This window comes from Nasonia vitripennis, assembly GCF_009193385.2.
Source record: "Nasonia vitripennis strain AsymCx chromosome 3 unlocalized genomic scaffold, Nvit_psr_1.1 chr3_random0004, whole genome shotgun sequence".
Taxonomy (NCBI): Eukaryota; Metazoa; Arthropoda; class Insecta; order Hymenoptera; family Pteromalidae; genus Nasonia; species Nasonia vitripennis.
The window spans coordinates 3,432,828-3,457,080 of record NW_022279623.1 but is presented as its reverse complement, the minus strand read 5'-3'; the positions used below and the strand labels follow the sequence as shown (position 1 = coordinate 3,457,080).

Here is a 24,253-nt window from a genome sequence, read left to right as displayed (position 1 = left end):
CTTTCGAGCGCGAATGAAAAAGTTTGCCCAGCTCTCCTTTTTAATTCTCGCGAAGAAGCAGCAGGGTAAATATGAATAAAAAAGAGAACGACGAGTGCAAATCCCCGCCAAGTTCGTAGTATAACCCCGACGCCCGGAGCAACGTCAGTGCGCTCGAGAAGGAGAGCAAAAAAAAAGAGGAAAATACGCAGCCCCGGAAGTACGAGATTAAAGACAATTAGCAGCGAGCCGCGCGGAGAGTCGCGCGAGGAATGGAAGGAAGATAGGACCATAGTCTCGGCGGATTCCAGCAGCTGCTGAGCATCACGCGCATGTGTATGTATATGTATAAAAGGCAGCTCACTGCTGCGCACTCACACACCGGCGGCACACAGTATGTACCGATGGCGGGGGGCAAGAGAGTCTGCAGTCTGCAGCGCGGAGTATAGGTCAAGGAGTGCGCGACCGAGTTCGTCGTCACGTGCCGCGGCGAGAGTCACGTATTCGCCGTACGAAAACTCGTTAAGCTCATCCCGCTCACTTGGCGCCCACCTGCGCGCGCGCTCGAGCTCTAGCTTTTAACGCGGCCGACTTTTCCGCGCCTCTTTAAACATCTTTCGTGCGAACTCGTATATTTTCAGCCCCAAACCCCTCCGCGCAGGCTGTACACAGAGACGCTATAATCTTTTGCCGCTGCGAATTCGTTGCCCCGTCTGAGAGGTGAGTATTTTGTAAATGGGGATTTGTTACTCTCTGCGTCAAGTGGTAGAGGTCGTGCTGGAGTCAGACCTGCCGCAGCCCTGGCTATGGACAACGTAGAGAGATGGACAGCCTAAAATTTTAACATTTTTATAAGCTGAAACAGACGCGTAAATTGACTTGTTAGCTTTTAACAGTTAGCTTTAACGAGTTAGCTTCGTTTTCAGTTCATTTGATTCTCGACTCGTCATGTGCAAGGCCAGACGGGTTAATTGAGTTTTTAAATATTTAAACCTAAATTCATAACTGAGTAGAAAAAGTGCCGTTCGTATAATGTAAAGGTGTACTGTACATGGGTTTTCGCGTCAGAAATTTGCCGAGTAATGGGAAATAATTGTTAAAACAAATAATTCATATGCTAAACTCGCTAAAACAAGTGAGATGGCATTGGGTGGTAGCGAACTGGTTTTGTTGCGGCTTTCAATTTATGAATAATTAAGCGAGTAACATATATGGAGCATCATTTATTATCTGATCCAGCAGCATCACTTTTTTATCATTTTAAGGGCAAACATCGTTGAATGCGGACGGGATTTAATGTTCGTAAAATGGTTGCTGTATAATTAAACCATCGCCTCATCGTATTACTCGTTTAAATAAGTCGTATGTTCTATATATTTGGAGCGAGCGTGTATCGGAAATTTTGATAATTTTGATGCTCACCCCATAACGAATTATTAAACGATGCTGTGCATTTCGTGATCGTTATGTTGTGTCGGAGAGATATTGAAAACATTTGGATATAAATTACACGTGCTAAAAAATTCATTACAATTTCAAAATGCATGAATGATAAGATTTTTTAATACCGGATAAAACTCACCTTCAAGACGTGCCGTGATTCTCTGCTTGTTGCCACCTGCAACATTAACATAATAAGTAATGAGTATTCTCTTTAAAAATATTTTTTTCGCAAAAAAAATAAATGTAAACAACGAACTGTGAGAGTAAATTATTTCTTTCATGAAAAAAATTCAATTTTTAATTTACTCCGTGTAGCGTATTAATTAGAAACAACCCGTTTTCTAGAAGAAGAAATTGAAGAAACTCGCATACGGCTACTTAAAGTTCACTGAACGACTGTCTTCATTATGAGGCAGTATTAGTCCGCAAACACAATTCGCAACTTTCGACAAACGCATCGGAGTTTTTTTAAAAAAAGGAAATCATACAAATTTTTGCAACTTCTTTCCAATTAAAAGACTCGAGAGTTGAGAATTCTTTAATCGCATCATCGAAACTTTAATAAGACTCTATAGTATTTGTTCTTCCATCTTCCAGTCTCGAAAACTTAAAAACTCTTCAAAGGATTCGTAGACAGTGATTGCTCGCGTCATTTCGAGCTGCTGCAAAGTAGCATTTGCTTTTAAATATTTCCACTGAACTGTAAAATGAAATAAGCCTCTATAATAGGTCGAACTTTATTTCGAGCATCTATCATAGCAGCTAATAAATCGTATTTCACAGCGACTGATTCGATTAATTATATTGGGCCCCCAAAGAGAGCTGAACTAAACGGAATCACTGAATCCAATGAAAAAAAAAATCGACGCTTCATAAAATTATGTTTTTCCGTCGTTCAAATATTGCTAATGAGAAGTCGACAAAAATTACGCAAACAAAATCAATCAAGCTAACAGTTGGTACATGATAAAGTTTACAAATCAAATGAGAACTATTTCCCAACCGTTTCGTGTAAAAGTATGTTTCAATGAAAGTTAGCGGTAAGTTACGAAAAAGTTTTCGTTTCTTCCGAGACGAAAAGGCAGAGCGCGCAAGGAAATTAAATCCGAAGCCTCTTGGAAAGTTCGAGTTCCGTATGTATTTCAGATGGTGTTTTAAAATTCAACAAACTGAAATTAGCTCAAATCCAGCTACACGAGGGTGCGCCTCTTCTCAAGTCCACGAAAAATCAACAGATGGATCGAGACGAGGAATAAAAGTTTATATGCCTATTTGTATATGAATAAACAAAGATACACACGCGCACATGCAAAGGCTTCTGTAAATTAGGAAACATCAAACGAGAACGATAGCGAGAGCGAGAATGCGCGCGCGTGTGCACAAAGCCCCCGCAGTTTCCCCAACTTGAGCCTCGTGTGTTTCGCCAACATTCCACTCTCTCCCCCACCCTCTTCGTTCTCCCTCTGACGCTCTGTTTGACTTGGCCATATCCAAAGCGCGTACGTTACGCAAACACTTCCGCTCCGACTGACCCAGTGCAGTAGAGGGCGAGGCGGCACCAACATGCATTTCCGCATTAATAAAGCGTATTATTAACCGCCGCGACGAAGTTAGCGCTCTATCCTTTTATCTTCTACTATGAGAGCACGCCGCGAAGCACGAATGACACCCAACTGCAGCGACAGTAGTTTGCTCGCGAGCTTTGCTCTTTCTATTTTACTTGAAAATTAAGAACAGCGCGTGCGTGTCGGTATGCGTCTACATAAACGTGAGTGTGTGAGTGTGTGTCGCGAGCTGCCAAGTGGGCGAAAATTCACCAGCGACCCCTGAATTCTCGGCGTTGTTTGTGCAACGGGCAAATTGCGCGCGCCGCTGCTCCTTCCACCCCCAGCTCCGCTCCTCTCCTTTGCTCATTTCCGACGATCGTTCCTAATTTGCGCGTTTAATTAAAATTCTATATTTTTTACATCGATCTCAGAACTCGCTCGTTTCTCTTTCACCTGATAGCGACGATCAGCTTTTAAAGCACATTGAAAAATTGCACTACTGCCGCGAAAGCTTAATTTAGAAAAAAGCCAGTATAGCTCGTATCATTTGCAGCGCGCGTGTGCATTCTGAAAAATTCTAATTGTTCTCGAGAGCGGGAAAAGCTTCAAACTCGCAAACTGCATGTGTGCTTAAAAGCTGTTTTTCAAAGCAAAGCACACACGTCGTCGCAGAGAGCACGCGTTCACGTTCTACGCCCCAGTGTTGCAAAGTGGTAAAAAGGAGAAAACGTTGGAGCCGCGTTGCAATAAATAATCGCCGTACGTTGAGCGAATTTTATGTAACTTTTTGCTCGGAAGATTATAAGAGAAGAGAAGAAGAAAAAAAAGTTTGCCATCGCGATCAGGTTGAATTCGAGGCAAAGTTTGCGAAATAAATTACGAAACAGTTATTCATGCTTGCTAAAAGTAGCAACGCGAATTTATGAGTCACTAAAGAGCGCATGAAAATTCAAAAGGCAAACAGAGCACACAGCGAACTCTTGGATGTTCTCTCCCCTTTCATATTATAACGCGGATTCTTCTGTCGAAGAAAATTGTCCGTAATTCTATTTTTCTCGGACTGCATACGCTCCGCTGTACACCAGCTGTCGCGCGCACGCAAACAACAGCAGTGGAAGATGAAACCGAGCAACTTGCCTCTCCCTTCATTCACAAAATGTAAAGTCCGTAATCCCCTTTCGCTCGCGCAAATGGTTTTCCGCGCGCGACGTTATGCGCAAATAGGAGTGTGCCAGAAGCACGCGATTACCATGAGAACTCGGTTAATCATCGAAGTCGTTTTGCAAGGCGAAAGTGTGCGCCTTTTCCTACGCTAGATGGAGAGAAAGAGGAATACCCGGTCGCTACAATTCTTCGATCAGCGTTTTGTACTATATACCAGCTCGCGAGTTTGAATTACGAATTAGGAAACACACTTTTTGAATACCATTGACAGCTGTCGCTTTAATTTCGAGAGGAAAGCTCGTTTCGGGAGAGGGAGGAGAGTTCGCTGAGCGAGTCCGGGCGAAACTATGCCAGTAATTTTGGACGATTACTACTCGTTGAAATATTCCATGGATACAATATCTCTGCGTGTTTTTTATGGCTTATCGATAAGGTATTTCGCTCGCATTTGATGTACGCAGTCGAAAAAAAGAGCGAAAGCCTGCAGATCGGTCGGTTTAGAACGGAAATTTACATTTCCAAAAAAGAGGTCGCCACTCGACGCGTGCGCGCGCGTTTCGACAAAGGAATTATTCGGGCAGGTTGAGCAAAAAGAGAGAGAGCGACACGCTGGAGAGAGGGGCCGCGAAAAAAAAAAGACTTCGCGCGGCTATCCGTTTAAATCAAGAACGTATAGGTAGACATACCGCGCAGTCGGCTGAGCGAGCGAGTGCGAAAGAACGAACGGTTTCGGTCGAAAAGCCAATTTTCATAATCGCATTTTTGGCCGTTTGAATTATCCCGTATCGCGTGACACGCGGCGACGGCCCAGAAATATTTGAATTCCGCGTGTGGTCGAAAAACGCGAGCCCACGCGCGCATCTACATTTGGCTCGGGGCCAACGAATGTGTGCTATATACTCTCTTTGAGCCTAGAGTAGCCTACGGGCCGAGTTTCTTTGTCTGGTGCGCGTGAGCTGTACATATATGATTCTCTCTTTCTCTCTGGGTGCGTCGACACGCGCCGGTATCGGCCGATTTTCGGCTGAAAATGCGATTATTCTGCGCGAGCGGTAAAATTAATAACGCAAATATTTTTCTGCTCGACTCGACACGTCGCCGCTGTACCGTTGCCGAAGCTTTTGCTCTTTCGAACCGACGATGGCTACCGGTTGTGTGCTTGCGTGGCTTGATAACCATACGGTTGCAGTTCAAACTTTGTGCGCGAGAAAATTTGCAGATTGAATTTTTGACAATTCTTCATTTGTTAACAAGATGGAATTGGATCATGGTCATTGTTGAAAATGCTTATGGTGAACTTTGTCCATACTCGACGCAACTTGGTGTTTTTCGAAAGGATAAACATAATACTTCGCTTAGCGAAAACAAAAGAATCGTATTTTATTTTGAGGCTCGTACTGCATCAATCCGTCAGAACAAATAAAATATTCTATACAAAAGGAAATGCCCGGGGGTAGTGTCGAAAAATGTGCCTATAGTGGCGGAAGCCATTTGAAACGAATAAATATTGTAATTCAAAAAAATGTTTTAAAACTTCATGCTTTCTTTCATAAAAACTTGCCTGGCATTGTCATTTCATTTAAAACCTATGTCGTCATTTGAAGTTAGTTTTTGAGTATTTTATAACAAAAACCCTAAAAGGCCCAACTTTTTTAATGCACATTTCTGTACTCCTTTTTATAACCTTTATATGTCGTTCAGGCCTTTCCAATGCGGTTTCTTTACCCTTTTCAATTCCTTTTTACATTCTTTATTCTTTCTTCGTCTATTCTACCTATTCTCATCTTGTTGAAAAAGTAACTTTTCTGTTGTCCATTCATCCAGTTTCTCTATTCATCTCCAGTAATTTTCACACCAAAATTTCAAACTAAGCATAGCAGTCAAATTGTTTGGTTTCATCATAAAGCTTTCCAACTTTGGGTCGTCAACGAGCTTTGAATGGAAATTAATACTTGTATTATGCAAAATAAGGTAGGCAGTATGTTACGCTTAGCATTAGAAGCAACAGGGAAATAGACACCTGTACGCGGCGTTTAATACGTAATCCCAGGCGGCTCTGCATCCATGGTTATAAGCCTAAATCGCGTTCTTCAATACAAGTAGATGGAAATATTGTTATTAATGACGGCGAAGATTATCTGTCGCACTATTTCATGCAAATACGTCTAGTCTTAATACACGCCATGGGTATTACGATCACTTAATCTTACCGATGAAACATTAATCGTCAAGCGTCTCTACAAACAGCGCTTATGTACGTACAGCTATAACTAATGCTGAGAATATACGTGAGCTATCACTTTTTACAATGAGACGTTCTAGTTTAATATTTTTCGAGAGGTCCTTGCGGCCGAGAGTCAGTTGTCGTGAAGTGCGCCTGACTATACCCGGGTATTGTCTACTTAATGTACGTATAGCGCGCATTTGGAGGACACTTGCCGCGCGATCCGGCCTAATAGAAGAATCCACTTGAGGTCATCGATGTCGTAAAAATTGCTCTCGAATGTACGTCCCAATTATAGAGTATTTCAACGTCGCTGACGATGGGCAGGAAAAATAACTCTCTCGCGTTTCTAGGTCACCTTCTACTCCGCTCCTTGATCCTTTCTCCTCCCCCGGGCACACTCGACAGTGGAGCGTAAATAACGATAATACAAACATTTCGCGTCCGAAAACTAAGCAGCACACGAGATTTATCCCAAGCCCTTAAAAAAGAAACCTTCAACCCGCCGCCATAATAAAGCCAGGTGAAAAATTTAATTTTATGAAAGTCAGCCGCCTCTACGGAGCTCGATTGTAAAGTCAGTGGTTGTAAACGCAATTTTTACGGCGAAGATAACATCCGGCAGATATGCGCGCATGAATACAGAAATAACACACGGCAGTGCGAGCAGTGTCTAAAATAACTAGCCGCGCGTCTGTTTACGGCTTTCTCTTTACGGACTATCAAACGCGCGCTATCCGACATTGTAAAATTGTTACCTACGTCTAGCTTGTTTACCAGTATAGTATATAGACTGTACAGAGCTACGCACACGATCCGCGATTTTCATCATCGTGCGGGTATAATAATATACGCGCACACAGGTATGCGCTGCAAGCTCTCTTTGCCGCGCGCAACATCTAGCTTTGTCTCGCGTGACCCAGAGTACGGGGCGAGGGCCATCGTTTACGTGTATAGCTGCGGAGCGCGCCGCGGCTTCGATCGGGCCACCTCGGCAGAGGCAAGGTACTCGACTCCGGCAAACTGCTATTCAAGTTTGCCGTTCGCTCCCTTCATTCGCGAACATCCAGCTGCCGAGCACTTCGAATTCGGCGTTTATCGCTCGAAGCGGCCCCTCGTTTACAGCTTCTCCCTACTGTCGAGTAGTTGTGTATATACGTATATATGAGTGTGTGTGTGTGTGGGGGGGTGGGGGTGGGTGGGTACATATATACACACCGCGAGTTCGCGAGCGACATTAGCTGCACAAAGGGCCCGGTTTTATATTATTCAAGCGAATCTTCTCTCTTTCTCGGTTGTCGAGGCCGTAGCAGAGCGACTTTATTGAATTATTCCAAAGGACAAAGAGTACGTGTAAGCCGTATCCACTGATTACAATGTTGAATTGATAACGCTATTATCCCGTTCGAGAGGCATTACGAAAAATTCGAGCCGATGTTGCCTATAGTTGTCTTGGAAATTCATAGAGAATAATTTTTCATCAGCGCAGCAGTAGCAGCTTCACGATAACGTCCGTGAGGCTATATGCAGCCGAATATTTGGCAATCATAGTTCAGAGTTTCGCGAGTAAACACGGCCGGCGCGCGGAGGAAGTTTTAATCCGACTTGATTTCCAGAGCGCGCGGGGCGCGAGCTTCTTATCGCGTGAATCCAAAGAAAATAAATCTCGTAACTCGGGCTATTTATTTCATCCGAGATAATTCAATCCACCTTATTCCTCTCTCGGTGTATATATATATATATATATATATATATATATATATATATATATATATATATATATATATCGGCAGCTCTGCCGCCGAATGTTGTCGAATATACACACAAATCTTCGCGACGCATACATAGACGTACACATAATCCGCGAGAAGCAGACGTCGGAAAAAAGTGTACAAGTAAGGGCTGCTGGTGCAGCGCGGGATAATGAATAGAATAGCGCGAGAACGAAGGGAGAAGAGAGAGCGACGCAGATATAGCGCACGGCTGAGTGAATGCGGGCGCGAGTATAGGCCGGGACTGATAGTTTCTTCTTCTCTCCTGAAACTTGGATAAATATTAGTCCATCCGGGCTATACACATACACATTCATACATCGGCTCTATATACGCCTCAGGCCTGTCTTTATTAGGCATGACCGCGACACGGAAGTGCCTTATAGTTTCGTGTGCGAAAAATGTGCGATATCTCACGCAATTTTCGACCGATCGGGCTGAAATTTTAGGAGGTCTCTTTTTTGCAAAAGCTAAAAAACTATTTTTTTTTATCCCGATCCTCTACGTCGTTTTGAAATACGGGCACAATTTGTTTGTTTTTGATACATAAATTCAATAATAACTTCGGTGCAACATGCCTCATCCAACCCAATTATTTTCAGCAATTTTCCTATATTATTAAAAGCTGAAAGTTATATTTTGGCCTTTATCTCATACATATATACATAATTAAAGCACTTTTTAAATTAAATTATAAAAAATGCATAATTTAGGAAATACGTAATCGCTGACTACAATCCGTGTAACTTGGCATCATATAACGACGTACGCTATATTAATTAAATCTTTTAAGCTGAATCAGTACAATTCACTTTCAAAATTCAAGTGTATATACTGAACTAGAAAAACCTAAACTCAATAAAGAAAATTGCTTAGATTGAAGAAAAGCTCTAAGTAGCTTACTACATCCCTCTAAACTATGCTAAATACCTAAACAATCAATTTTCTAATATTCTAATTGAAATCCTACAAACAAAATATCATCCTTTTGTTTCCTTCCTCTTGAAAACTGCGATACAAAAGTGTTGTATTATTTATCTGAAATTACAATAGAATAAAATTAAAATAAGATATATTTTAAGAATATCTACAAACAAAAATAAATAATTGATACAAATACAAATAAGTTACTAATTTTCCAGTAGTTTTGATGATAGTGTTGATGACCACCAGAAGAATACCAATCAAAACTTTGACAACAATATTGAAAAAAAAAAACAGGATAATACCGTATAAGCACCGACAGGCATTACGAACGTGAAGCGCGAGCGTCAGCGGTCGTGCCTTATGCGCAAAACGCGAAGCGAAGCGATGCAAGGCGGTAAGTCAACGCGTCCGTACGGCCGCGCGTGGCGCGCTAGTCTTTCATTCGCAATGACGACGACGGCCCTGGCAGTACAGTGCACCGGTCCTTTGGCTCTATATACTGCAGCGTGTGGCTTTTACATTTCGTCGCGACGACTTTAAAAAGAGAGCACGACGAGGGGGAGTGGCTTCGTTAGTGGCTGCGCCGTGGAAAAATGTGGAAAAAGTGAACCAGTTTTTTTTTCTTCGCTGCACGGCAGCAGCGGGGGAAAATCACGCTGCCCGCGGCAGCGTGTAATTTGGAAAATAGTCCGAGTTACGGGATTACCTTAACACGATGTTTATTTTAATAACAAGAATCGCGAGGGGGAGAGAGAGAGAGAAGAGAGGACACGTTTCACGACCCGATGCGACACGAGCGTCTAATTATACAGCTGCGATGCGGTGATTTGGAAAAAGAGGGGAAGAAAAAGGTGCAGTGCATTATATGATTTCGATGGAAAAAAGTAGTAGATAAAAAAGAAGGAGCTGCGCGCCGGAATGTTTGCGGTAATGAATTTCCGCGCCGGCTCGAGACTCGTATAATTAATACACGCTCGTTACATAACGCAGCAGTTTGGAGTGTGTGTGTGTGTGTGTGTGTCTATATATATATATATATATATATATATATATATATATATATATATATATATATATATATAATATGTACGCGTTGCCAACAACTCTAATGAGGGCATTTCGTTCATGTATACCCTTGAATTTCAACGAATGTACACGAGGATTATAAGCAGGTATTTTTTCAAGATTATATAATTCTTCACGTTTAACGCGCATATCGACTACGACGATTAAGCAGTAGGTATAGAAAACAGCATTACAAGCCAATAGCGTGAAATCCAGCTCTCGAGAACTATTATTATTGCCGGTGGTGGTCCTCGGGGCTACATCGATCTGCGCGGAAAGTTGGCGACGTCCTCGCGTACGAGGAGTATTGAGCCGGAGGACTGAAACGAGAGAGACAGAGAGGATATACGTGCAGCTCGACAATCAGTCTCGAATTTCACGTGTAGTGCGTTTAGCGCGCACGAACACAGTCGTCGTCGCCGTGAATCTTTGCTGGCAGCCGGTGGGAGAGAGAGAGAAACTTTGGTCATTACGAATTCACACGGTTGCGCCTGCAAGCCGAGACCGCGGAAACGGAACGACACTCGTCCGGTTATTACACCCTCTCAAATTGATATAGGTATCTGAGCGCGCGTGGGCCGCTTGTTTATATAATATTGAAGTATACCTACTGACGTACGTTGCTGCTGCCGCGGGCTCCGATCGGCCTGTGTGCGAGGGAAAACGTAATTTTCAGCGCGTATCCAAGATTTTCGCTTTTAATTAATTTCTAGAGATTTAATTTCGCTTCCTCGCTTCGCTATCCGAGCACAAAAGGATCTTTCGCAGAAGTCAGAAATGCGCGGCCGAAGTTCCGTCATTCATACTCGTGGAAAATTAAAAATCCCAGCCTCCCTTGCTTATTCTTTTCTCCCCGCTTCTCATTTCGAAATTCCACTGCAGCGCAGGGCGTTACGGCCGCGGTGCCACTGGTCGTTGGTTTCGAGCACGCAACGCCGGCGCTGGCTTGTAAATTTCAGAGGGACTTTTTTCCGCGCCCCGGCACGCTTGCTCTCCCAGCTCCTTCTATCTTTATGTTATGGCGCGAAAAATTAACAGGAGCAAGGACGATGCTGAGTGCCAGCGCTATCATATATTTTACATATCTTTGCACAGCTACGAGGTACTTGAAAAAATTCATGGAACACGCACCGACACGGGAGGGCGGACTCAAATTAGAGAAGAGCGTTCGTTCACCTGTTGAATAATTTAATTGCATAAAGAGCTTTTGTAAAGCTTTTTAAATTATTGCGCGTCGTTCGTGAGTCGCGGAGCCGAGAAAGCGTTGTATGATAAGTCAATCAAAATGTAATTGTGTTCTGCGGGTGTGATGGATGAAGCTTTGAAAAGTGGGATTCCTTACTTATGCAGAACTTGTGAGTTGACTTAATGCAGTAGAAAGATTTTGACTCACCTGAAACAGAAAAAAGTAGCATAATTAACCCTTGCTCATAATTGAATTTGAATCATTAATCAAATTGAAAGTAATCTAAACATGTTATTTCTCCACTCTAGCTTCAAAGCAAAGCTCGCTGAGATAAAAATATCAGTCAAAAGCGCAAAGAGAGAGGGGGACAGTCGCAGAGTAGAGAGAAATTGTGCAATAAATACGAGAGCGAACTATTTAATTAAAAAGACAAAAAATGTCCCTTATCCGACTGTTTGAGGTACATACACGCGCGGATTTAGCAGCTGCTGACCAAGCATAAATTTCAGCCGGACGTAAAGCAGTCAGTTTTAAACTCTGCAAGGCAAGATGGGAAAACACGCGATGCGGTTTGTTATAGGGGCAAAAGTAACGGGTGCGAGGCGCCTGCAACGCGATACCCTTGTCGGGATTTCCCGTGTCCGCGCTCGCTTCGAAAATCCTTTGTTCGGCTTTTTTGGCCTTTTTTCACACCTCGCTTGATAACATACACGGACACACGCACGGGGGCGAAATATTTACTGTCCGCGCACGATGCCTATCCCCCCTGAACCCTACTCTGAACCCTCGCGATCCATAACTACTCTGTCTTTGCCAAACACGGCGGCATATTAGTTGTTTGTTCAATGTCTTTCGACATTTTTCACTTCGGATCACCGGATTATCGCCTTTTTGGTAAATACCGTGGTAACGTTGACGAATGGCTTTTGTACGCGAGGATCGCTCTTTTTGGATAAAGAAAGAAATTTTTTCGTTCAATAATGACAGATTGGGCGGTTTTCTCGGATCCACATCGTGGAGCAAGAAAGGAACGTAGCGTTGGTATAAGAGTATGAATCGATACGGTTATGGCGCTTTTATTAGAATCAATTATGGTCAAAATTCCGTGGACACCTTTATAATATTTAGAAGGGTGGATAATTATATGATCGGGATTGCGATTCAATTATGCGAATAACCTAAATAATATCATTCGTATCTCATGTATGAATAGTGAACTTCTTCAGTAATTAAATTTAAAGCAGGCAAACCTGTGATAAATAAATCCAAAAATAAGCATACTGCAAAAATAATGCATGCCGTTACCCTGGTAGAAAATTAACGAGTGAAAACCGCTTAGTTGACCATTATTATCAAATTTGAATGTAAAAAAATAAAGCAAAATGTTGCTAATATTTTAGTGATGCGTGTCTATTACACCAACACAGTATTATTTTTAAGTTACTAGACTTGGCGCAGTGCGCTGCGCGCACTGTAGTAGACTATAATTTCATTAACTTCGCGCTCATATAAATTTCAAAATTGCCGCGGTTTCGTCGCCAACTTCCTTTTAAAATTTTAAGGTTATGTCTCGAGAGTAAAATGTCTCTAGAATATTATAAATACACAAATTATAATTTGATATGTATTATAGTATTATATTACATTTTTAATATTAGAATCAATTTTAGAAATCAAAAACAAATCAAAAAATTCTAACGATACTTTTGACGCATGCGCTCTACATGAGCCAATCATATTGACGCATTCTTGGCTTCACTTCATCCGGTCATGACTTTTTTATATAGGGAAAAATTGTTTTTTCCTTTTTTTTCTTGCATTAAAACGTTTGCATGTTTTATTACAAATATTTGGATTTTTCACGATTGCAGGATACTTTTCTATAATTTCTGGATTGTAACAGTCATTTGACAAATTTCAAGCAAATGTTCTGTTTTATTTTGAGTTAATGTGTATATCTATGCATTTATAATGTTTAAACTCTTATTTATTTAAATTGTTAACCACAACTTAGCTAAGTGGCCCAAAACTTAGCTTATTAACCGTTAACGTTTCTACCAGGGTAATGCAGCGTATATATGATTTTTGCCAAGTGATTTTAATAATGAGCATCATGATTGTTGTAAGTAATCGAAAAATGTCAAACTGTCTGGTAGATATGTCTTTCTCGTTCAGCATTTCTATATCGAGCAACGCGCCAGAATTAGCAGGCGCTGCAGGTTCCGCTGCAGAGAAATAGCTCATTGGTTTGGACACGAGCGAGGACGCATTTTAGCGCCAAGATCTCGCTGTGCATTTCCTTCGCTGACTGGATGGTATATGCGCACTTGCAATGTGCGTGTTTTGGAGATTACACGAAATTTGGCACGCTTTCTTTTCTGTTCTGTTATGCGTGCAGTGAGAAGAATGATTTGGTGCGACAGTTCCTTCAAAAGTTTTCAATATTTATGAAAGTTACGGAAGAACTGTGTTTTCTTGCGTATTATTCAGACTACGAAGAAAAATACAAACGTATAACGCTTATCAATAAATAGTTGTTCTTTGAGCATTTCAAAACTTATATTCCTGCAAAAATCGAGGATGTTTGCCGGTAAAATTATCCAGTCGTATAGTGATACAAAGTTGCCATCTGCACGCTAACGTATAGTTATCTTTTTTGCGTTCAACTGCGGTATCAAAGTGAGTTAAGAGGTTTAGTGCAACACCGGTAGTGCCTTCAGTTTACTTTGATATAGATGCAGCTGCTTTTCAGCTGTACGGTTGCTTTAACTGGGATGCTTGCTGAACAAACAATTCCCAAGACACCGATCTGAACTTGCGTTTGCTCGACCCTTACTGGAAGTTATTTAAATTTGAAGCTTTACTTTTTCAATATTTCGAGTTGTGGATTCATAAAATCGAATACAAATCGATAAATGTAAAGGAAAATAATATTTCAAGATAGAGTAAGAGTAAGTGATTAAATTGGCACTTAGGGGAAGGAAAAGAAAAGTTGCTCTCGTTCAACATCTTGTTTAAACTTTGAACTCCACGCGCTTTATTACTCCAAGACGAGAGAAGAAAAAAGTTTGATTATTGGTTTGGTTATTAGATCTCTTACAATCAGTTTAATTCCAAACGATTTAAAGAATTTTTTTTCACAATATAATACCATAAATTTGCTGTTTGGATAGCATGTAAACTAATAAACATTAATGAAATAAATAATCAAAGAGGACCTAACAAACTTATTTTAATGGATGCCACCCGATACTCAGAAAGTAAGGGAGTACGGGACTTTAGTACATTTCTCAGTCAAGGGAACAACAACAACCAACGGGGTCTGTATTTATCGCTGAGGATGGGCATTAAAAGTTGTCTATGACAAGGGAGCTTTAAAATTAAAGGGAGCATTGAAGATATTCCAAACCCTCGTAATTTCATGTTTAAGTTAAGTCTTTGTGAGAAGCAACTTACTTCTTACTACATTAAAGTTATTTATCAATAAAGAAAGAGGTTAAAAAAAACAATGTTAATCCTATCAAAATTGTAAAAAAGTTCAAGTTTCTTTATTATGCATTTATGCTAGTTAAATTATTTATTGCTTCACATACGTAACTAAAAAGTTTAGGTACCGGCATACTTTAAAGTCCAAACCGTGTTATAAATGTGTAACGACTGTGAGCAACTATTTCATTCAATTATATATAGAATGTCATGCGAACTCATCAGATCTGTTTGAACTTAAAATTGACCATTTAAATTACACTTCAAGTGGTACAACAACATGACCACTGTATATAATACAGAAAGTTCATTAAATTGCAATCATAAACACATTTTGAGTTTAATTGACTACATTAATCTTTTTAATATCAAATAAGAATTATAGCTCTGTGTACACGATGATAAAACGATTTAGACAGCCAAATGAATATTGAAGGCATCAATTGGGGTAACATTATTATCCATAGTAAAATTTGTTTATATTAATAATTCATTGCGATGATTATTCCAGGTATATTGTTATTATTTAAATGTTCATGTGCCTGTAAAAATTGTGGATATTTGAAAAATACAATTAATGTAAAAGTACTTCATTTAATTAAAACTATAAGTTACAAGAACTAAAATTTGTACCCTACGTGTAAATTGGGAATAAGTACCTATTATTTTTGGCCTTTAGAATTATCGAAAGAAACACCGTGTGACTGTGCTTGTAAAAGCAGCGAAATTGATTTTCACGAGAAACAGGCCAATAGCTTATTTTTACTGGCTTCCGGCGGTATATTTTTCTGCGAAAATTCTTGCTTCACGAGTCAACCCCTGATTTGTGTAATGTTTTTAGGAAATGTATTGGTATTTCAATCTTTTATTTTTTTACTTAATTTATGAATAAGATACTATGCAGCTTGCTACTTTGAAAAACTGCGCAAAATCATAAAGATTTAAAAAAAGCGTCGATTACAACCGCAAACGTAGCGACAGAAAAAATAATTATGCAGGTAACGGCTGCAAACTACAAGCAATTACGAAGCACTCGATAATTGTTTTGTAAAATTCAACGCATACAAGCGATCGCGCGAGCTGATAAAACGAGGAGCTTGGTATGGACAGAGAAAATTAGCGAGAGCGAGTGTGAGAGGTGCGCGCAGCGACGAGTGAAAGGTAGACGCGCAGCTCTGCGAGTTCGTCGAGGTACATGCACCAAGAGCAGGGGTGGTAGGTAATTGTTGAAGTGCGCGTAATGGACGTGCAATTGCGTAATTCTCAAGTGGTGCACCCTTGTCGCCATCCCTCTGCTGAGCGCTTCGGCAAAAGGTTAGAGGTTGCGGAATTGCGCGCGCTCGCGGTCACTTTGAGAGTTTAATTCGCAGTTGTTCCTGGAGAGCCTTGCTGCTGGAGCTGCGCGAAATTGCGAGATAGTACAGTGACTGGCGGTTGCGGCGGCGCCGGAAACGAAGAGAGCGCGGCCAACGAAATTGACGGATAACATTAGATCGATTGTCGCGGCGCGCTGCTTCGGGAGAGCTCGAATAATGGCGTGCGAGAACACGATGGACCGATGCGCCAGATATTGTAAAATGGCCAAGTTCGGATGGGCTTCGCTGCATAGATAGGGACGGTTCTTGGGCTGAGCTACGACTATCGATTAGTACCGCTGATAAAGATGGACGCCTTTGATCTCGTTTATCCGAAGTTTCGAATTGGAGCGTACATAGGAGGACTCGGGAAAGAATTAGTCGAAAAGGAACAGCAGTGGCAACAACAACAACAGAAGCTGGGACAAAGTCAAGAGCGGAGAGTGGCTGAAGCTTAATGAAAAAAGGAGGGAGGGACAGGGAGCAAAGCAGCTAGCGCGCAATTCCACGTGCATGCCGTTCACGTCAGGGCAATTTCGAAAGAGAGAGAGAGAGAGAGAGAGAGAGAGAGAGAGAGAGAGAGAGAGAGAGAGAGAGACCGGGAGGAAAAGGGAGAGTGCGGGAAATGACTATGGAAAGACAATGACGTCACGTCCTTGATGCAGTGCAAGTTCCGCGGGGAGCAGGAGAGGGAACCCGAGAGGGAATCCGGAGATTTGATTCGCTGCTGTCCCTTTATCTGATAGCTGCCGAAACTTGCCTCATCAAGAAACATTTGAGGATTAATTCGATAAACACTGTCGTGTACGCGGCAGTTCTCTCCCCCACTACACTCGTTCTAGACCTGATAACTCGCTTTCGCCTTTCTCGATAATCCACTTGGCTTTATATATAAAGCATTAATTTGGCTATATACTCGAGCATGTGCCCCCTAACAAATGATTCGATTATCCGATATGCCTGCAGTTCCGAGTAGTTTATATTGTACGTATCGAAAACTGTATACATTGTTTCGAGAGAAGTAGGATTAACTCAGTTTGCCGTACCATTTGCATTTCCGAAGTTGAAACGATCTTGATTCTAATGCTCTGCCACTCTCAATACAAATTGTATACAGCTTTAATATAGAGTATACAATAAAAAGTCGTTAAGTTCGATTTCACTATCGCTAAAAATTATACTGGTGGAACAGTACATACTAAAAGAAAAAAGCTATTGTCGTGCTGCAGATTTCGACATACAATTTTTCAATCAATGCATGATTCGACAGCTGTATATGAAAGCTGCATACGCGATGAGAAAGCTTTTCTGCGGTACTCGCATGCATTACGATTCTCAATATACCCTTGTACGTGTCTAAGTAAAACAGGTATATTCAAATCGATCGAATTAATATTTCAGTGCATTTCAACCAAACGATTAATCCACGTCCCTCATATTCAGACTCACAGCAACATAGACCACGCAACACTTGAGTTGATCGAATAAAACGCTCCATCGTACGTAAACGGCATAAGCATAATAACAAGAAAAATCCTTACATCTCTCGCAACTTTCCTCATATATGTACATATAACGTACAGCCGGAGGCACAAGGCGCGAGGCTGTAATTATTTCTAATTAAATTAGCGATAAAGCTCGGGACGGTTGAAGCTAGAGCGAATCGCATTAGCAGCTGAAATAATCGCGTGTAGCTGTTTAAACGCGGCACACACGGTTCCGTTGTTTGCTTTTCTCCGGCGAATAAATACGACGGCGCGTTCTCGCGCAAGCTCTTTTTCTCTCTCGCGGTTCAAGCTCGATCGGAACGCGATTACCCAGATCTGCAATTTCTTTTACACTGTTATTAAATATGTTTGTCTGGCGCACACATCCACACCCACATGCACACACGCACACGCGAAGGACAGCAACGGAGATATTTAACACATTGTACAGCGTTCGTCCATACGTGCAGCGCATATCCCCGATGCCGATGTTTGCGTCGGGTAAATATGAGCGGTGGATTACACGCAGCTTGACAGGTAGAAAGACGTGTCGAGTCTTCCTTCATTCAGGAACCTATACTATACTTAATGTATCGATCAACAGCTCTTTTCGGTTTCGTCTGACTCTGAGCTATAGTCGTAAGATCTCGAGCTTTTATGCGAGAGTAACCATATGCAGAGACAACGAGAGAAGCGGTTTTGTAACGAGACCAGTCGAGTCTCGTGGAATATCCATTCGATTCGTTTACACACTGCTCCACCAGAGGAGAGAGTCAAGGTCTAGCGCACCCTGGGAATACACTCTCGAGCACCAGTGTGTTGTCATAATGGAGCCGCGTCGATAAATATAGCTACGTGTGCGCGCGCAAATTTGTTCGACGCTGCATTACAGGTGTATATGACCGTTCGTCGGCGCGTATATGGCATCAGAGGCCTCGAGTATGTGTGCAGAGGTTGTCGTGTCTGAGCGTATACGTAATCAGCGCAAGCTCTTTCGGTGCGTGTATGCGCTTGCTTGCGATGCGTCGAGCTCGTCCGGTCGGTTCTGGCGTGAGCGACGGGAATTAATAAGTGTGTACACACATCGATGCTTTGGGGATTTCGCTTTCATGGATTAGTGATGGCCTGATTTGAATAAGTTGAATAAGTCACTTGTACGATGATATATAGGTCAAATTGTCAATTTAAATCTTCATTTCTATAATTTCACCTGTCTGATAATTCAAGCGGATATCGCGAGAATTTTGAAATTCGATTTAACTTATCAATCTTGAAACGACTATCCAATCCCTGACGCCTGATATCCGGAGCAATAAAATTCAAAGTTGTTGATTCGTGTGTGAGCATGCGAACCTGCCCCAATTTAAAGCAAAATCGAACCAGAAAAATAGCCACATTTCGCAGGCATAATTATTAATAGATCCTTGGCAGTATTTAGTGGGTTGGCAGCATTAATACCTTCGTAGCTCATAGCACGAGTTCGTCTATATACAACGCGTGGGGACTCGAGGAAGTTGCATAGGAAATTACTCTAGTTAAGTATGCAACTGAACAGCAGATCGCCTGTTAATAGTTTCACGTGAAAACAGTTATTTTCAATACATGTGCATGAGCAGCGGCGAAGCTCCTCGTTATCGATCCAACGACTCGAGCGCGCATACTTAGCTGCTGCTGCTGCTGCTACTTCACGTATGTGCATGTATTATGTACATTTATACATGTCGCGCGCGCGCGCGTGTGTGTGCGTGAGCACCATTACAGGAGCGTCTTTAACGCATAGAGCCAGAGAGCAGCGGCCCGTCTGAACATGCGGTTTAATATAAACTGTCTGACAATGTGGCCGCTGTTAGTACTCGCGCGCGCAAGTTTTAGCAAGCCCGCAATAATAGTCCGCCACGCGAGTCTTCGGCTCCGACGTCGTTAGCATTTGGTACGACTCGAATCTCGGCGCGTACATACAATTTCGTGGATTTACGCTCGTACGAGGTGCGCTTTTTCACTTCAATTCTGTTGATCCCTCGCGCACAGTGACCAATCGCCCCATCGCCATCAGCCGTGAATTTAAACATACGCGAGATCAGCGGCCAGTAGCGGGTGAGATAATGGTAAAATAATCAAATTTTCGCCAGCGAAATGGAAAAAATGAGATAAAAGCAGCAAATGCTTGGCGAGTCGGGAGGAAGAAAAAGAACGCCGGAACAACTGTGGGCCGCGCGCGTTATTCGTTTTTCCGGGAGCGCGAGCAGTCTCGGTCATGCGGAAAAATAGAAGGACGATTTTCGCCAGAGACAGGGGCTGGCGCGCGGAAGGACGCTTGTGCGAGAAATAATCTCGCCGCCAGCGCAGTATAGGATAGAGATAGAGAAGGGAGCCGACACACGGTCACACATACGCGAGCGCGCACGTGCGCACACGGTATAGGCGATTGCCCGGGACAAAGTACATCGAGAGCGAAAGAGAAGAAGAAGAAGCGAGTCTTGAGCCAAGGCGCCGCCGAGCAGATTTTCGTCCTCGCCAATCGCCACGCGCGCCCGCGCGACGATAAGCGAATAAAAAGAAGCTTTGTACTACTCGGGATTTCTCTTTCTAACAGCTTTATGGATTTTTCAAGGGGTGAGGCTGGGGTATGAGAGCGTGCATTTTTGGCTAACAACGCGACGCGACTTCATTTCTTCTTCTTCTTCACGTTATCCGGTAAGGGAACAAGCGCAGCCCGGATCGCGGAATGAAGAGCGCGACCCGCGGGAAAGCAAGTCTGATGAGGCAGGCCAGAGAGAGAGAGAGAGATTAGATTAGATTAGATTAGATTTATTTGACGTACAATATGTTGTACGATAAATTGTATACAGCAGCAATAGTAGTACAGCAAAAATGTGTATTGTGAAAGTATGATAATGTGAAGATGGGTGAGAGAGAGAGAGAGAGAGAGAGAGAGAGAGAGAGAGAGAGAGAGGACGCGGAAAAATGTATGTATAGGGCGAGGAATCAGCGAGAAAAGGGCTGTGTAAGCCGAAGCGTGCGCTATCGCCTTCCTTCAGCGAGATATCGCCTATCGAGAGAGGGAGAGAGAGAAAGAGAGGGATGGGTAAAGGAGGTGGGGGGCGAAGCCTCGATAAGCCGAGGCTGCGGCCCGAAGCCAAGATGCATCATGCCGGCGCGCGCTTCTGCTCCTCTATTTACCTTTAACGCCGAGAGCTAATTTTATTGGGACGATGATAAAAAAGCTATTTCCGCATGTCGGAGCACTGATACGCGCCGACACCGCCGCCGGCGAGGAGTAGTGGGGTGCGAGCGCGCGATATAGATTTTTCGCGCTTAAGACGCTGTTAACCTGATTTACTTTTTGATTGCGCGTACGTCGTCCTCGGGAACCGTCCCGTAAAAAGATAATTACGCGCGTTAACAACGCGCACGTACGAGCGAGCGAGCGAGCAGATGAACCTCGTTCGCGAGAGGAATTATGAGGGAAGTGATTTTTGACGCGACCCGCGCAGGCTTTGTTTCGCGGCGAGGTTTACACGCGCGTCAATCAGTTTAATCAGCTAATAAAGTTCTATATTGCATTCCGGTTATCGATTCGGACTGTGTTTACCCAATGTCGCTGATGCGACGCGCATACCGAATACGTGAGCACGTACGATAGCTGCATGCCTCGTATGTGACTGGTAAATGAGACCTCTGATCGTTTCGATTATGCTTGCACTTTGATGCGCGCGCTCGAGTTTTTTTTTTCATGTCGATATAAGCAGATATTATACGAACCATATGCGATGAGTATTCGTATACGAGTGGCTTTTGCATTGAAATCGCATGGAATTTTCATTTAGCGTGGTCGATGACGATTAATGGAATAGTATACTATATCCGTCGAAGTGGTATACTAGTTTCCAGCGCAAGCTATAGAATAATCCTTCCCTGTATACACATGAGTATTGAATTTTAATCTTTGAAAAACGTTTCACCTTCTTTTCGACTGCATTCCAGTATATTAAACGCTACCCAACCACAATATATTGTTATCGCCTAAAATCAAGAAGCCGTTTCGAGAATTTGCGGAATAAATATTTACCCGGGAGTAAACGAAGCATACATATATAGTGTGTACTTCCCGAACAATGACGAGGAATAGAGTATATAGGTATACGTAATTACGCGGGCGGCTAATGCCGCGGTGGGCTCTATACTCTCGTAATCCAGTATTAATGAAAAATAATAAGATCCCCCATGACTGGCAATAACTCCTCTCTCTCTCTCTCTCTCTCTCTCTCTATCTCTCTCTCTCTCTCTCTCTCTCTCTCTCTCTCTCTCTCTTTCTCCCCTAGAAATTAACTGATAGAGCGCGAGTTGTTTACGTAAAAACTCATTAGATGGCTACAGCCACAGGCTCGCGATAATGCGCGATGAAAAAGCGCGAAGAGGCCGGAGTTAGCGGGACAATTACTCTAAGCGCTGCGCTGACTGACGATGGATAGGGGAGCTCTTTATCAGCGGAATTTATCAATACCGTACAGGCCAACAGGTTAGACGCATGACGGGGGGTTAGCTAACACACACTCACACGCGGCCTTGCTTTTCCTATCCTCCGGGCGATTTTCACGCTCCGTCGGATTGACTAGTTGTAGGCCGACCTTATTCCGAAATTCAGCGGACGGAGTGGTTGGATTAGCCCGGCGGCCGTGCCAGGACTCCTCGTTCATCAAGCCGCGATGAAGTTGTGAGGTCAGACCCTCTACCGGCGGCGCATCACACACGAGAGACCGTCCCGGCGCGATAAAGAGCGAGAAATGCGCGAGATGGGGAGAAGCACACGCGCTATAGCACAGCACCAACGCGAGCGAGGCCGACGAGGAGCAGATGTAAAAATGCACTTACCGAAACTTTCCTACTTCGAATGACCATTTGAACTTTGCGCTTGCTTTCGCGGCTGCAGCCGAACTTTTCTCAACTCTTGCATTAACCGGGGCGCCAACGTAGCGTCCGGCAAATAATACATAATTTCAGTCGTGCGAGAGAGATGCTCTTCGGGATTTCAGTTTTATTCCTCGCCGAGACGACATCGGAATATACTTCACTGCCTTTCGTTGCATTTTCATCAACGCAGCTTATGGATTTCGATGAGAAACGCGAGACACGATGGGAATGAGAGAATTTTTTTCTACCGCTTCGTCGAGGAGAACGAAAGAGAAAGAGAGAAAAGTTGCTCCGCAGTAATGCCTCTCTTTCGCAGGATGGAAATGCCAGACCGTTGAGCTACATATTTTATTACTTCGCTGCGCGAAACGCGACTACGGAACCCTGTCAGGTATAGGCTATACACAGTGCATCGTCGACCTCGCAAATGGAACGGCTGCTTTGAAATCATCCTGAATTTTCAGAGCTAGTTCGGTGACCGACCTAGAAACGTCTTTTAGGATATGCCCCGTAACGAACGTACAGGAGTTCGTACTTTGCTACTTGTTGGACGAATTCGCAGACAATCGTTCCTCCTGGGAGTACAACGGATTTCTTAATCTACACTGCATCGCGTTCGTAGGTTGAGGAGGTCATTAGCAATTCAAAATCGGTCCGCGAATCGGTAATGTGTACAGCTGATTCACACATAATACACAGCTTCTTAAAGCACTGTCCAATAAATTTAATATCCCGAATTGATGACGAATTCCGCTAAATTCCGTTACGAACTGGAATCCAAATTCAGCAGCAGGCAGCAAGCAGTTTAGAACATTCTGCTGAAATTCCATTACCAAACTTACAAGTCGAGGTTACCATACAGTGAGCGTCAAGACCGCATACACAGAACTGCACTATGGGATTATCCATGCGCAAATATACGCGAGAGAAAATTGCAGGAAGTTGCTAATTGATACATCAGGAATCATTACAACTCTTTTCACATCTCCCCGACGAGTAATCTAGCGTAACCGCGATGTAACACCGCTGAAAGCTCCCTCTCTGTTGCTGGCCTCGTATCAAAGCAAACCTAATTATTGCAGTGCCTTTAAAATAGTAATTATATGAAACTTTCGAGCGACAGACACAGAGAGAATGAAAGAGAGGAAGTAGAGTAAGAGGGAGCAGGGACTCGCCGAAAGGAAAGCTGGAGAAAAAGGAATCGCGGATCTCGAGAAAGGGAAAAAGACTTCTTTTATAGCGTGTGTGTGGAGGCGGCAGATAAATCGGATAAACGAGGTCGAACCTGATCAAAGGGATGTCGCGCGGCCTCGACGCCAGTGTACATCCACTTTCTCGGGAGTGGTTTGCTTTATAAGCCGGCGAAGCTCGATTCCGACTTCGAGTGCATTTGCGACGACTATTAGACACTTGCATTTTCGCTGCACTTTACACTAAGATGCTTCTTCGTTATTCGATGTTTCTTATGTAAAATGACCCTTTGGAACCGGATACGACAGTGGCGGTCGATCTCTGCTTTCTCTCTCTTGAAAATTATGACGGTTCTTCGAAAGACGATAAGTTTTCATCCCCTCTTGCAGCCGTACAATTTTGAATTACGCTCCTCCTTCGTTACGCAATGTCGTTATTTAATCATATCTACCCCATGGATTATTGCGTGCGCGGAAACTTTCTTCCATCAAAGGCCGTCTCTCGTAAAAATAATTA

The 24,253-nt window shown here is 42.9% G+C and overlaps 1 protein-coding gene across 7 annotated transcripts in view; it reads right to left on the bottom strand.

Annotated features, from left to right (window-relative positions):
- The window catches only part of LOC107980810, a 321,278-nt gene that overhangs the window by 118,777 nt on the left and 178,248 nt on the right, over positions 1-24,253 (bottom strand). For 5 of the 7 annotated variants that reach the window (XM_031925614.1, XM_031925613.1, XM_031925621.1 and 2 more), the window contains 2 exons: positions 11,464-11,514; positions 1,562-1,597 (listed from right to left, as the gene is read on the bottom strand). In XM_031925614.1, coding sequence (XP_031781474.1) covers positions 1,562-1,597; positions 11,464-11,514 — 87 coding nt within the window. The remainder of the gene's footprint in view (positions 1-1,561; positions 1,598-11,463; positions 11,515-24,253) is intronic. The other 2 variants (XR_004226971.1, XM_031925619.1) reach the window with 1 other exon arrangement.